Source organism: Danio rerio, chromosome 8 (assembly GCF_052040795.2).
Source record: "Danio rerio strain M-AB ecotype USA chromosome 8, GRCz13ab, whole genome shotgun sequence".
NCBI lineage: Eukaryota > Metazoa > Chordata > Actinopteri > Cypriniformes > Danionidae > Danio > Danio rerio.
The window spans coordinates 10,949,299-10,964,834 of record NC_141028.1 but is presented as its reverse complement, the minus strand read 5'-3'; the positions used below and the strand labels follow the sequence as shown (position 1 = coordinate 10,964,834).

Genomic DNA, 15,536 nt, shown 5'->3' with positions numbered 1-15,536 from the left:
TTTGTCCCAAAAATGGCTTTTAAAAAATTAATAACTGCTTTTATTCTAGCCGAACTAAAACAAATAAGACTTTCTCCAGAAGAAAAAATATTATTAGACATACCGTGAAAATTTCATTGCTCTGTTAAAAATAATTTGGGAAATATTTAAAAAAGAAAATAAAAATCAAAAGGGGGCTAATAATTCTGACTTCAACTGTATATATATATATATATATATATATATATATATATATATATATATATATATATATATATATATTTATGTCTTTCATATATGTATTTCATCATAATGTAATAATGCAATAAAAAAAAACCGCACAACGCGCTCAGACTGCAGTGAAAATCTGTCATCTCTGAGAGCGCCAGTGAGCTGGACGCGCACTTGCTGTGTAGTGCTGTGTAGTACGCAGGCTGTAGTGTGTAGTGTACAGTGCGCAGCGTACGTGAGCTCTCCATTCCCTGCTTTCCCTAAGCGGGAGAGAGGGGGAGGGCTGAGCTCCGAGTGACGTTACCGAGCCCGTTAAAACACCGAGCGGCTTCGCGCGGACGCATCAGACAGTCCGTCCGCGCGCACAGAGGGACAGCAGCAGCCGCCGCACCTCCTGTACACCGACCCGCGTCTCGTTTATACGTTTTATGTGTTTAATACCGATGAGAACGATGGTCTGACGAGATTTAGGCGATCAATTCGTGAATGTAATTCCATTACATTCATCTGATCAGCGCGCGCCAAGGGCCGCTTTGGTTTTGCCGTCTCCTCAGTCGCCTTCTCTCTGAGAGATTCACGTGCCCATGCGATTCTTCAGACTCACCTTTAAGTGTTTCGTGGATTGTTTTTGAAGGTGCTGTTTAAAATCGGTGTCCTTTTTCTTTTATGATATATCATTTATTTTACAAACGCGCTTTTTGATAAAAACAGACCGACCCTACCGTTGCCAATTTCGCCGAGAAAATCAAACTGCCATCCGTTGTAACCGTTTGACATTGAGGGGGAAACGGAACAGAAAATATTTATACATTCGTAAAGAATTACACTGCTGGTTGTGTTATAATAAAGGATAGAGGACCAGATCCCTCGCACCTGAAGAGGAACAAAAAGGGACATCTTGGTGTGAAAAAAAAACTGACTTAATCCAAAAACAATAAGAGATCAAATATTTATTTTTGACTGCTGATTGAAGAAGTCCTTCCTTCTCGAGTCTCGTGAGGAGGTTCGTATTTGCTTTGTTTACACGAGAGATGGAGAAATCCTCTCTGGACGCAGACTGCTGCGCCCTGAATATGGTCCTGGTGGAGGAGAAGAAGGGCCATCTCATTCCCAATGGAAACGCGCACCCAAGCGTCAACGGGACCCTCAACGGGGGGCCCATGTCAGCGGCTACCGGAGCCATCTCGGCGGTGGAGAAGAAGAGGGAGGGCTACCCCGAGCGAGAGACGTGGACCAGACAGATGGACTTCATCATGTCCTGCGTGGGTTTTGCAGTGGGGCTGGGGAACGTCTGGCGCTTCCCGTACCTGTGCTACAAAAACGGTGGAGGTAAGAACTGCCGGTGTCTCTCTGCAGCGCGTTCATGTTCAGATCTTTCGGATGACACGCCGTCTGTCACTCCCCCTCCCCCTCTCGAGTGACGTCACAGACACGGTGGAGAACACCGCCTGACTCATTCATTCATTCATCCATTCATTCAGCAGTCGCTTCTAATCCATTTACTGACCAGTGAAATTGCACTTAACCTGTCATTTAGAAGTGTGTGTGTGTGTGTGTGTGTGTGTATGTATATGTATGTATGTATGCATATATATGTATGTATATATATATATATATATATATATATATATATATATAAACACACACTTCTAAATCTACTGTAGACAAGGTATATATCTTTAATATATAAATCTTGTGTACAGTGGATGCAGAAAGTATATTAGAACAGTAAAATCTCTCTTTTATCTTATATATATATATATATATATATATATATATATATATATATATAACCATTTATCATTACACTAATACAACAAATTATAAAAAAAAGAATTACTAATAAAACAGCATGTTCCTCAGTGGCTGAAAACCCCAAAAACATTTCTTTTTTAATTTTACGTATTATTATTATTATTATTATTATTACTATGTTAGTATTTTCTTTTTACAAATGTAAACTCATTAATGCTAAAAAAATGCGTTAGCCTAAATTTGCAAATAAAAAAAATAATCAGTAATTCTAATATTATGTATACAAACAATATCCTTAAATTGTATGTTTGTACCTGTGCATCAGTCATGCAGTGGCATTGTTAGGTCTATTTTGGTACCATTGATGATAGGAAAGAATCAATAAGTGATTAAATAAAAAACCTGAACATCGATGTGCAGTATCGGTCTGCCACGGTTAAAAAACACTGAATGACATTGCATTCAATGACAAAACTATTGTCATTCATTCAAAGGAAATGAAGCATGAATCCTTTTCAGGCACGTTTTTGCTTTAAAAGTTCATTATGTCATCTTTCAACTTTCCATATAGTCCTCTGTATCTTTGATGGCATTTAGCCATCAGAAAGCTGCTGTGTTTGTCAAACGTGTCTTTATAGCAGTTTTCAATGGGACTGTAATAGACAGTAGTTCTCACTGTACGTGCAGAATCTCAGGTTTGTAAGATGATCTTTGGGGTTTTTCCTTTAGACGAGAGGCGTGTCTTAAATCAACCTTTATCTATTGCTGCACACTGCAATAATGCATCACCCTTTGCTCACTGCTGCAGCATTTCAAAGCCTCAAAGACAGCTATAAACGGACACTGAAGGACAGTACAGTTATATATAACAGTCTTTCATACTTTATTGCAATAAATGCAATGCAGGGATGCACAGAGGTCACAAATGCCCTTACATTAAAAGCAAGGTTATATTTGATAAATCTTGAGGATGTTCCGTATAAATCAGAGGTTTTCAATCTTTTAGATGCCATAGGGACCCCTAAATATGACCATTCCCCAGCCTAAAATGTAAAAGCCATCTATTGATTCAACACATTTTTAAACATAATAGTTTTAATAACTCATTTCTAATAACTGATTTATTTTATCTTTGCCATGATGAGAGTAAATAACATTTGACTATATATTTTTCAAGATGCTAGATTTTAGCTTAAAGTGACATTTAAAGGCCTAACTAGGGTAATTAGGTTAACTAGGCAGGTTAGGGTAATTAGGCAAGTTATATCAATGGTTTGTTCTTTAGACTATCAGGAAAAAAAATAGCTTAAAGGGGCTAATAATATTAACCTTAAATTTTTTTAAATTAAAAACTGCTTTTATTGTAGCTGAAATAAAACAAATAAGACTTTCTCCGGAAGAAAAAATATTATCAGTACTGTGAAAATTTCCTTGCTCCGTTAAACATCCTTTGGGAAATATTTAAAAAAGAAAAGAAAATTTAAAGGGGGTTTAATAATTTTGACTTCAACTGTTCATATATATGAATGGGATGTATTTTGTTTTTTACATTTATTTATGATGCCTGAAATGGCAGAAAACTTTTCAAAATTAGTCATAATGCCTGTTTTTCACCCACAATTACAATTAATTGATGATATTGTTGTTTTCTATTATTAGCAACACAAAAACCTTTTGAAATACCAGATAAAAAATAATGTTTTGTGTTATTAATTAACTAATAATATTAATTATTAGTTAATAATGTTATTAATTATATTAGTGCATTGATTGTTTTATGATTAATAAAAAAATATTGTACTTATGCATTTATTTGTCTTCATTTTTAGTTTTTTTAATTTCATAAATTCTTCATTAATTTAAATATTTTTATAATTCTTTTAATGTCCCCCCCCCCCCCCCCAAGCATTTCCACAGACCCCTTCCATAGCACTCCTTTACAGGCCCCTGGCAGTCCATGGGCCCCAGTTTGAAAATCTCAGATTTAGCAAAACACTACACTCTTAAAATGCCAGGTTGTTGTAACCCAAAGCTGGGTTATTTTTTTCACTTAAACTTAAATGACAATTTTTAACCCAATTTTTGGGTCCCATTTAGCATACTATCCATAGTAATCCAAAATAGAGATATGTCCCAAATCGTATGTTAAAATGAGTAATCCAAAGTTGTCTGCATGGTCTATTATTTCCCGTAGAAATTTGAGGTGCAAACATGTGTGTTGTTTAACATCTAATATTACCCACAATACTTTGGACATTATATGTTTATTTGATTAGCACTACAAACATGGTGGACATGCGAGAGCAACGGTTAAGTAGAGAGGCTTTGGTGAAGATGTTTGAATAAATGTGAGTTAATATCTAACCGTCTGGAATAAATTTATTTCACATAATCCATTTATTTAATCAGCAACAATGCAAACTTTTATAAAGAGGCATTTGGTCAGTTTAAATACTTTCTGCATGATCTCTACTGCTGCTTCGCCAGAATTGTTGTAAATTAAATATAAAAGAAATGTGATTGATGTTGAGATGATTGGCAGAGCAGGGCAAGTAACAGCAACATAACGGTCCATTATTGAGGAAGTAGTATGTCATATGCTTCTGTTTATACCTTTCTGTACATACTTTTAGTCTCTAGTACAAGTAGGCAGATCTGGACACAGCAACCCAGTGTTTTTTGACTTAACCCATTGTTTTTAGACTTAATTTGCACAGTTATCATTAAATGTATCCAAAATGCCGTCTAGTTAGTCAGCTTGTTAGGTTTTTGTGACGTGGTAGTTGTAGTAGTCATGGTCAGACTGTTATCTTCTGTAATTCTTCACTGTTTGGGCTTTGATTCGGTCTCTTGCACTCTATGATTCGTCTTCTGACAACTCGAGAAAGCGAAGGCCAAGTCTGCGTAACACTTTAAGACCCCATTAGAAAGAGATCCATTGTATTTGTCTGAATGACGAAGCTGTGTCTCTGTGTCCCCGGCGCTCTGGATGCCGGCCAGCGGTCGCTCAATGAAAGGCCATACGTTAGCAGAGAAGAAGTATGTTAAAGAGGTTTTGTCTTGTTGAATGGGGATGCGCTGTATATGATGAAATATATGTTATATGAGACATGAAGTAAGTCGGGTAGGTTTATTGACTGATGCAGTGGCTGTATATCTTTAAGATAGCTGCAGTTCACTACATGTGCAATAGTAATACTTACAAATATTCACTCATTTTCCTTCGGCTAATTCATTAGGGGTCGCCTCAGCGGAATTAACCACCAATTATTCCAACATATGTTTTACACAGCGAATGCCCTTCCAACTGCAACCCAGCCCTGGGAAACACCCATACACTCTCACATTCCCACAAATACATGACGGACAATTTAGCTTTTTCAATTCATCTATAGTGCATGTCTTTGGACTTGTGAGGGATAACGGAGCACTCAGAGGAAACCCTCACCAACACAGGGATAACATGCAAACTCTACACAGAAATTCCAACTGACCCAGCTGGGTCTCGAACCAGCGACCTTCTTGCTGTGAGGCGACAGTGCTAACCACTGAGCCACCATGCCACCCTACTTACAGATATAATAGTGTAATAGTTTCCTCTCAAGATCTTACACTGCTAGCCAAAGTTTGGAATAACTAATTTTGAAAGCAGATTTTAAACCTCTTATGCTCACCAAAGCTGCATTTATTTGACCAGAAAATACAGTAAACATGGAAATATTAATACAATTATTAAATATATATTTTTATGATTATTATTTTTCAGCAATTCAGGCTTTAGTGTTGAACTGAATCCTTAGACATCATTTTAAAAAGCTGATTTTGTGGTCAATTATTAATGATTTTTCGTTATTTATAATGGTTGTAATGTGTCTACTATGTAATATTTTTTCTAAAACCGTTTTAGCTGCTTAATATTTCTTAATATTTCTTAAAGGATTTTTCAGGATTCATCTATAAATAGAAAGGTAAATAAACAAGATTTGTTTGAAATTTAAAAAATATAAACTTTATAAAAATTATATATAAACACAATCTCATGGCAGTTCGCAACTTTGATTTAGTAGCTAATGCGTATGAATTCAGATCATTGACGGTTGGGTTCAGGGGTGTGGTCTGATGTCACACCAACTTTTTAAAATCGTACATGAACTGTTTGAATTAGCCACAAAATTGACTAAACGTACAATACCTTTCCTCATGAGATCACACTGATGTGTATCACACTCGTAGCAGTACGATATGGCTGATATCATGGGAGGTGTGCGTTGCCTTACACCCTATTTACATGGGGCGTCAGCTCTAACGCTTTCCATTAATTTTGAATGGGTGACGTCAAGCGTTGCCAAACTGAATTGTGGGTCCGTCATCGCTGCTTCAGTAGCATTGGTTGCTGCAGAAGTTGGGAATTTCTCAACTTTGCAAGCCCCAACTGAAGCATCAGCTAATCAGAACGCTTTATGCAAATACCCCAGCTCCGAAAGTAGCCGATTGCAGATTTATTTTTATTGGCTGATGCTGCTATGACGATCGCATCAGCCCTAACTTCAGACACGCCCTCCATCAAGCATTGACGCTGAAGCCCCATGTGAAACCATGGTTAGTGTTCTACCAGTGATGATATACAGCCATATCGCACTGCTACGAGTGTAAAATTGCGTTTATATGACAGTTTGACAGCATAATCGTATATTTAAAAAAGAAAATCAAACACAAAGAGTTTGAGAGTGTATGAGGAACTAATTTTCTTTCAATATTTACATTGATAGCATAAAGAAGGTTTTTTACAGTATTTTTATGTTTTAGGGATTTTTTTTATCAAAAAAATGCATCTTTGTTGAGCATTGGATAATTCATAAACATAAAATTATTTGCCATCACAATTTTCTGTTTGTTTTTATTTTTATCTTATATTATATCATCTATTTGATTATTTTAATAAAATGAATGTGTGTGTGTAAGAGATTTCTTAAAAGACATCTGAGATATCTAAATTTCCAGTAAATTAATGTTAAACTTTAGACCAGCAGTGTAGTCAATCTGAAAATTCCTGTTGTTCCTCCTTTATTCAATTACAGACTCAAAACCATGAAGATATATATATCTAAAAAATTGTGTTAAATATGTGAGCTGTAACAGTTATCATGGGACCGGATCTAAAAGCAGTGTTTGTCTTCAGCTCTTCCCCGCAGTGAGCGAAATGTCAAGACTTAGTCAATGTTGTGTTTGCACTTATGTTGCACTTCCATTCAGTCCTTACAGATAACCTGATTTTGTTCTCATCTGGTTATTTAGACAGAGAAGATGTCAGTGTGTTTTTGATCTAAACTCTCAACCACCTGCGGTAGAGGGGAAAGGTTGGGGAAAAGCGATCGCTGGGTTTTCTTCCGAAAACAAAAAGCGATTGAAATAAGATGTGCCAGCTTGAGAAAGACGAGACGCACAAAAACCTTGTGAGATTTGGCTGACTTTTGGAGTTCCTCTTGCTCAAATACTTACTTTACCCCCAACAAGGAGCTCTAAGGTAACAGAGTTACTGTCGCCAAATCCGACGGGTCGTCTTTGTGTGTAAAACTGATAGGCCCAAATCAAATCAGGCCTTTCGAAGAACCAAAAAGGTCCTGCTGGCAGGAGTAGAGTAAATACAGATCATGTCGCACATTCTTGACTTTTACTTAGTGTTCACAGGTTGATTCTGTGAGAGACTTGTGATATTTACTTTCCGCTCTTTCAAAAGACTAATTTAGTCACAGGACAGATTTAACACTGTGGAATCTTTTATTTCTGTGTTAGGGGATTTTATGCATGTCTTTATATATAGGTATGGTTCATCCAGAAATAAAAATAACATGTATTTACTCACCCTCATGCGCATACAAAAAAACCTGCATCATTCAGTTTGCTTTTAAAATGAATGGCGATCATGACTAGGGATGTCCAGATCCGATCATGTGATTGGAAATCGGGCTAGATCACACAGTTTCAGACGCGATTGGAACTGATCAGGACTCGTATATCTACATGTATATATCTATATCTATATATATATATATATATATATATATATATATATATATATATATATATATATATATATATATATATGTTCTTGTTATTTTTTAACACATCTATAGTTGCGGTGGTACAGAGTTAGACCTCTTTTTTGACTTCACACAGAAACAGCAATGCGTGCGGCATGACATCGCTTTGTTGCAGAGATGCTATTTGTTAAATGGCAGCAAAGTAGAACACGGAAGCAGCTAGAAGGGCAAAGTGCGAGTATCTCTGCGGTCTGGAGGTATTATAAAGTTGACAACGACAACATTGCCATAGCAAACTGAGAGTGGGGTGGCCTGCCGGGTATTTTAAGTTGAGGTGCTATATTTGTTATTATATTAGATTTTAAAAAGTCCGAAAGTAATGAATTGATGAACTATTTTTATGTATTATAGAAGTATCGGATTGGGTTTTGGTATCGTTAGATACTCGAAATCATGATCTAATCATGACCAGTTTTGGGTGTAATTTGTTTTAAAGTAATAATAATATTAATTCCTTCCATTTATATAGCGTTTTTCTGGACACTCAAAATGATTTACACATTTATAATCTCCTCATCCATCACCAGTGTGCAGCATCCATCTGGATGACGCGACGGCAGCCATATTGCGCCAGACAGCATTGGTGGAGAGGAGACAGAGTGATGAAGCCAATTATCATATGGGGATTTGTTAGGAGGCCATGATGGACAGAGGCCAGTGGGCAAATTTGGCCACCCCTACTGTTTTCGAAAGACATCCTGTGATTTTTAACAACCACAGAGTCAGGACCGAAAGATGGTGCTCACTGAGCAGTATAGAGTCCCCTTCACTATACTGGGGCGTTAGGATCCACACAGACCGCAGGTTGAGCACCCCCTTCTAGCCTCACTAACACCACTTGCAGCAGCAATCTAGCCAACCCATGTGGTCTCCTATCCAGTTACTGACCGAGCGCAGCCCTGCTTAGCTTCAGTTTGCGACCATGTTAGAGTTTCAGGGAGCTAGCTGACAGCTGTTAGTGTTAGTTAGTGTAATTCATTCATTTCAACCAGATTCACTTGCCACACTTCAAGCTTAAAAATACACACAGAAGGATCTCTAAGCTTAAGAATGAGAAATGGATATATCGTTTACAGGCACAACAGATTAACACAACAGGGGGGTTTTAACATTAATTGGTCCTCATCAAGAACTTCCGTCTGTTTTAATAGAATCTGATTTCGCTGAAGGGAATTAGAGAAATTACAGCTTCACTGCAGGTGCTGCGAAACTCCCGTGAGGTCTATGGGAAATCAATTAGCTTATCAAAACTGCAAAGTCTCCAGATTCAAACAGAGGGACAGTGAGAAAAGCTTGAGGCTTTAGAAAGTAAATGAGCTAACAATTAAGTTAGTCAGCTAACAATTAAAAAGTACAATTTAAGGCCATATTAATGTCAAAAAAAGGAAAAACATTAATTCATTCAACATTCATTCATTCATTTACCTTTGGCTTAGTCCTTTATTTATCAGGGGTCGCCACAGCGGAATGAACCGTCTACTGTTCCAGCATATGTTTTACGCAGTGGATGCCCTTCCAGCCGCAACCCAGTACTGGGAAAATAATCATTACATATGCAAATATTCATTTTTTTTTTTTATTGAATGGGCGTCAAACGCCTAACAGCAAGAAGGTCGCTGGTTCGAGCCTCAGTTAGGTCAGTTGGCATTTCTGTGTGAAGTTTGCAAAGTCATGCGCTATAGGGGAATGAGCTCTATGAACAGCTAGAGTTTTAAAGCCAATGATAAACTTCCGATGAATGCTTGATGTGACTGTTTTCAGTTTTACAGGATTGTTTTTACAGCATCAATGTCGTAATGTAATTACAATACATTCAGTTAAATAGACTTAAGCATTCATTTAGTTGATCAAGCGTAAGACGAGATGAAAGAACTGTTGTACTGTAACCACTAGCGCTGTCATAAGCAACAGGCTAGAGTAGAAATTCCATTGAAAATACTAGGGTTAAAGAAACTGTCATATTTTAAAGAGATGACGAGGGGAAATGGAATTTAATGCAGTGCTTCTTGTCCGATCGGAGACCTACTTTAGATCGCATATCTAACAGACAGTGAAGATAGCTGATTTTTAAAGAAATCAGATCTTAAATGTGACAATTTTGTAATGGGAAGACAGTTCACTGGAAGTACTTGGGCTAAAAAAGGTACCTAAAAGCGAACCACACCATACCACTTTTTGGGTTCCCTTTGCAAAAGGTACCTAGCATGACAAAAGGGGACCAAAAAGAGGAGCTAGATGTGCAGCTGGACACTAATGGTTTACAGAGATATGTCACTAGCACATACTCAAGCATGAAAATGAAAACAAAGATACCGCCATTTTTAAATACACAGCCGAGACATTACATAGTAATACTATATGCATATAATAACGAGCCATGCTCGACCCGAGCTTAAACAAACCTTGTTGTTGTCTTGATGAACAGCCACAAAGCCAAGAAGAACAAAATCTGCTGTGTCCTGTTTTCGTTTTACGAGGCCGTCTAAAAGTGCGAGCGGTTTCACTTTCTCTTTGCTTCTGACATCTGATCCTTTCAGAAATGGACAAACGCAAGAGTGTAGCACAAAAAACTGGAGAAGCCAGAAAAAACGAAGGAGCAAATTATTCTTTCAGCAACTTAAAATATGAACAAACTGCCATGTTTATCATCGCTTTTTGGACTATTATGAACTCGGAATGACAGAATTAACTTTTAACAGAGCTTACAAATGCTGGTCAAAATTAGAGATACAGATGAGAGGTTTGCACTGACTATGGGCTATATGTTGTGTGTTGTTTTTGAACACAAATAAGGGTCTGCTGTGTGTAGTTTTTCTGTAATTGGTGACATATTGGAGACTGTAAACGAGTCTGTATGTGTTTATATATGTTGCATTAATTTATTTTATATAATCGCAGATGTTACAGTAGGCAATCATTGATCTGCAGTTATAATCAAATCCTGTTCATAGAAAGGTTAGTAATGAACATTTATACACAAGTATCTATGTGTATAAGGCATCTGTTTTGTGAGAAGTGTTTCTCATATGATATGTGAATGACCCGTACAGCTTTTCTTTAAGCAAGATTTCCTCAAGCAAGAATGATGTCTACTGAAATTTTTGGTACCCTTTAGGCAGCGGAAACGCATGGATGATAAAGGTGACCAATACTGACCCGTACTGTACTAGTCAGTTTAAACATGCCATAAGAGTGTATGGGTGTTTTCCAGTGTTGGGCAGCAGCTGCGTAAAACATATGCTGGATAAGTTGATGGTTAATTCCGCTGTGGCAACCCCTGATTATTAAGGAGACCAAACCTATAAGAAAGAATGAATGAATAAAATAGCATATAAAGAAGTGCATTTCTCTAGTGAAATGATATATTGCAAGAAATATCGTCATCGCAATTCTCAAGATCATAACAAAACATAACGTAACCAAACCTACAGTAGTCACAACTGGCTGATAAAAATTCACAAAATGTGACCACTTACTGTCAGTCCTGTAACTGCAGGTGTAAACAGAGCCACAGTCTCATGCTTTACTGTAAGACGTTATGGTATCGGTCAGAGTTCACATTAGCTGCTTCTTTATATAGCCCTGCGGTCAATGCAATCATCTTCTCACTCCTCTGTCTGTCTCTCTGAGGTCACAGGTCGTCCGTTGAGCTGTTTTGAGTGACACGGTGTCGTCAGTAACACATATACAGTGTGTACCTGTAATTCCCGGCCGTTCTGTTGCCAGGTTACCGACTGTTTTTGCAGTATTTGTAGCCGTGGGTAAGGGTTAAAAGGGAACAGAACAGAAGAGGACGCTGGTGGATTTATGATCTCTGCAGCGAAGTCCTCTACCCGTCCTTGGCAGCTGGATCCGCAGTACAGTATCACAGTCATCCTCGAGCATTAGCACTCTTTAATAACAATCTGATATTGTTGTTGATGTAGAGAGAAAAAAAAGCTGATTATTTTAGTTTTCTGGTATTAAAATATGGGTTTTTTGTCATGTTTTAAGAAATGTGATGGTTGTGTATAGAATTAATGCACAGACATTTTACAGTTTGAATATGAAACGTATTTCCAAAGGAAAATAATTAATGTCTCTAAAACAGACATACAGCAAAAAAATTTATAAAAATCACCTGGTAAATGTGTAAAACGGTCTCTAGAGCAGATGTGTGTGTGTTTGTGTATGTGTGTGCTCCGTCAAACTCAAGTAAGGCTCCGATGTTCTGCTTGACCACATATCAGAAGTAGTTGCGTAGACTTTTCTAGGTCTCCACAGTTCTTTTGCTAATCATAGACCTCTTTGTGACACTGCCGTAAAATAGGCCATTTTCATATTGTGTCTTTCGGTAGACTAATTACCTCAGACAAACACAGAACACCCAAACACTGCAGTGCTTTTTCATTTGATCCATAAATAAAAGTTGTATCAGAGCTGCAGCAAGTTTTTGTTAGGGTTTGATAGTCACCTAGTGATGACAAATGACAAAAAATCGCGAGAACAAAGCATGTTGAAAATGCTGAAGGAAACGATACGCTTTCCACACGCTTTTAGACGCAATACATGACTGACTTACCTATTTCTGCGATACATCAGCCTTCCTCCGAAAGTAATCCCACACCACGCGTGCTGTTATGATTGGTTCAACTAGCATACTGCGTGAAAACCAACCCAAGCTCATTCTGAAATTGTAGCCCCGCAGATGTTTCTGGAGACCGTGATTTACGTAGGCGGAGGTACGTATGGCTGCATTTCGTTTTTTCAGGCGAACGCTACGGGGCGGTGTGACGCCGCTCCTTTTCTTGCTCACCGGCTAACAGCTCACCTCCGTGTGAGGAGCTTTCCCGCTGCAACCAGTTTGTCCGGTTAGCTCATCGTGTTACGTCGACATAACGCAAAACATCTTTGCGAGGGAACGCAAAAACTTGCAAAAATATATTAACCTATCACTGTTTTTTTTCTCCCACCCATTTTTTTTTCTTTCATTATTTTTTTATAACCTGGCTGAGGCTAGATGTCTTTCAGAACTTGTTTTTTTAGTTCTTTTCTTAATAGAGGAGTTCTGCAATTATAATCTATACTTTCATTTAGCTTAAAAAAACACACATCAACAAATTGTATTTTAGCATAATGTTATCTGGGAACTTCATTACCCCAGAGGTAATAATGAACAAAATAATGAACACATTCTCCAATTGACTGTGTGATTCATTGTGACTAATTTTTTTAAAGTATCTTAAATTTTTTAAAAGTATCTTAAATATTATTACTTATTTTTTTCAAGTAATGCGTTACTTTACTCGTTACTTAGAAAAGTAGTATTATTACAAAACACATGCTACCCTAAACACTGCTCATAACACATCAGCATTGACCAGACTTCAAAATAAAAATGTAATTTGCGGCTCTAATAAGCTTGCAGACTGGATTAGTTTTTTGCAGATTAGATTGGAACAGGAGCGCCGTTTAAATGTGTGTTTCTCAATGGTGCGGCATGAGAAGGGCAGTGATGCCACGCAGCGCAGCAGGACATGTTGGCATCTTGCCTGACTGACATCAGTTCCTCGCTCCACGTGGATGGGCGATTAAGGAGAGCGTCTGTTAATCTTTTAATCCCCTTTTTCTGACTGGGGCCTAACCATGGGTCCTTTAGGGTTCGTCCATTGTGTATTCAAATTCGCTGTGAGTTTATCTATCGTTTTCAGTGTGCTGAAAATGTAGCTGCTGCTTTGGTACTTTAATAGTTGCAATATACACTTTTTTTTTTTTTTTTGATGTCTTCAGAAATGAAAGTATCATTACTGGATTTCAACTTAATTTTCAACAGAATCTAAAGTAGCCAACATCGATGACTTGATTCATACCTCAAATATCCAGAATCACATTTAAGCTGTTGCCTAGGAGCTTTAAAGTAACACTCCGCTTATTTCGCTTTCTGTTATTGAAAATAGTCTCATTCTACAACTGAACTAGAGTTAAATAGTTGAGTTTCACCATTTTTTAATCCATTCAACCAATCTCCGGATCTGGCAGGAGCACTTTTTTAGCTTAGCTTAGCTTAGCATAGATCATTGAATCTGATTAGACCATTAGCATCTCACTCTAAAATGACCAAAGAGTTTCAGTCATTGCCCTATTTAAAGCTTGACTCTTGTATTAAGACTGACAGAAAAAAAAGTTTCAATTTTCTAGGCTGATATAGAAACTATACTCTAATTCTGGCATAATAATAAACTTTTACTGCTGTACCATGGCTGCAGCAGGCACAATATTATCATCCATTTGGAATTTTTCTTTGTTTTAGTCCCCTATTTATCAGAGTTCGCCACAGCGGAATGAACCGCCAACTATTCCAGCATATGTTTTACGCAGCAGATGCCCTTCCAGCTTAAACCCAGTACTGGGAAACACCCATACACGGTCACATTCTCACACACACAAACACTCTCATACACTGTGGCTAATTTAGTTTATTCAATTCACCTGTAGCGCATGTCTTTGGACTTTGTGGGAAACTGCAGCACCTGGAGGAAACCCAAGCAAACACGGGGAGAACATGCAAACTCCACACAGAAATGCCAACCGGACATTCTTGCTGTGAGGCAACAGTGCTAACCACTGAACCAACTTGCCACCCCACAATGATATCAAAAGAAAAAAAGAATTTTTAGATTTGTTATGGATGCAAGTATCATCACCATATTTTTACTTAAACCTTAAACCTTAATATAAATATCTCCAGTTCTGGCAGAAGCACTTATTAGCTTAGCTTAGCATAGATCATTGAATTAGATTAGACCATTTGCATCTCACTCTAAAACCACCGAAGAGTTTTAATAAATGTCCTATTTAAAGCTTGACTTTTGACGGGCAATGAAAAGTTTCTATTTTCTAGGCTTATATGGCTAGAAACTGTACTCTCATTCTAGTGTAATAATCAACTGTTACAGCTGTACCATGGCTGAAGCGGCACAATGATATCAAAATGAGCTCTTTTTTGGTATTATTGTCGTTGCAGGTATCATCACCATATTTTGACTTAAACCTTAAACTTAAAAAAACAAATTTTGTTTAATGATGACATGATTAATACCACAAATATTCAAAATTACATACATCTCCAGTTCTGGCAGGAACACTTATTAGTTTAGCTTAGCTTAGCATAGATCATTGAATCGGATTAGATCATTAGCATCTCACTCTAAAACCACCGAAGAGTTTTAATAAATGTCTTATTTAAAGCTTGACTCTTGTACTAAGACTGACAGAAAAAAAGATTTCTATTTTCTAGGCTTATATGGCTAGAAACTGTACTCTCATTCTAGCGTAATAATCAACTGTTACAGCTGTACCATGGCTGAAGCGGCACAATGATATCAAAATGAGCTCTTTTTTGGTATTATTGTCGTTGCAGGTATCATCACCATATTTTGACTTAAACCTTAAACTTAAAAAAAAAATTTTGTGTAATGATAACTCGATTAA

At 37.3% G+C, this 15,536-nt stretch overlaps 1 protein-coding gene across 4 annotated transcripts in view; it reads left to right on the top strand.

The window, feature by feature from the left end:
• Positions 1–541: 541 nt before the first annotated feature.
• Positions 542–15,536, top strand: part of slc6a8 (solute carrier family 6 member 8) — a 66,704-nt gene continuing 51,709 nt past the window's right edge. For 3 of the 4 annotated variants that reach the window (XR_015497224.1, XR_015497223.1, XR_015497222.1), the window contains exon 1: positions 551–1,539. Coding sequence is in view for 1 of the 4 variants with exons in the window: in NM_001327868.1 (NP_001314797.1) it covers positions 1,242–1,539 (298 nt within the window). In the remaining 3 variants the exon portion in view is untranslated. 4 annotated transcript variants of the gene reach the window in all.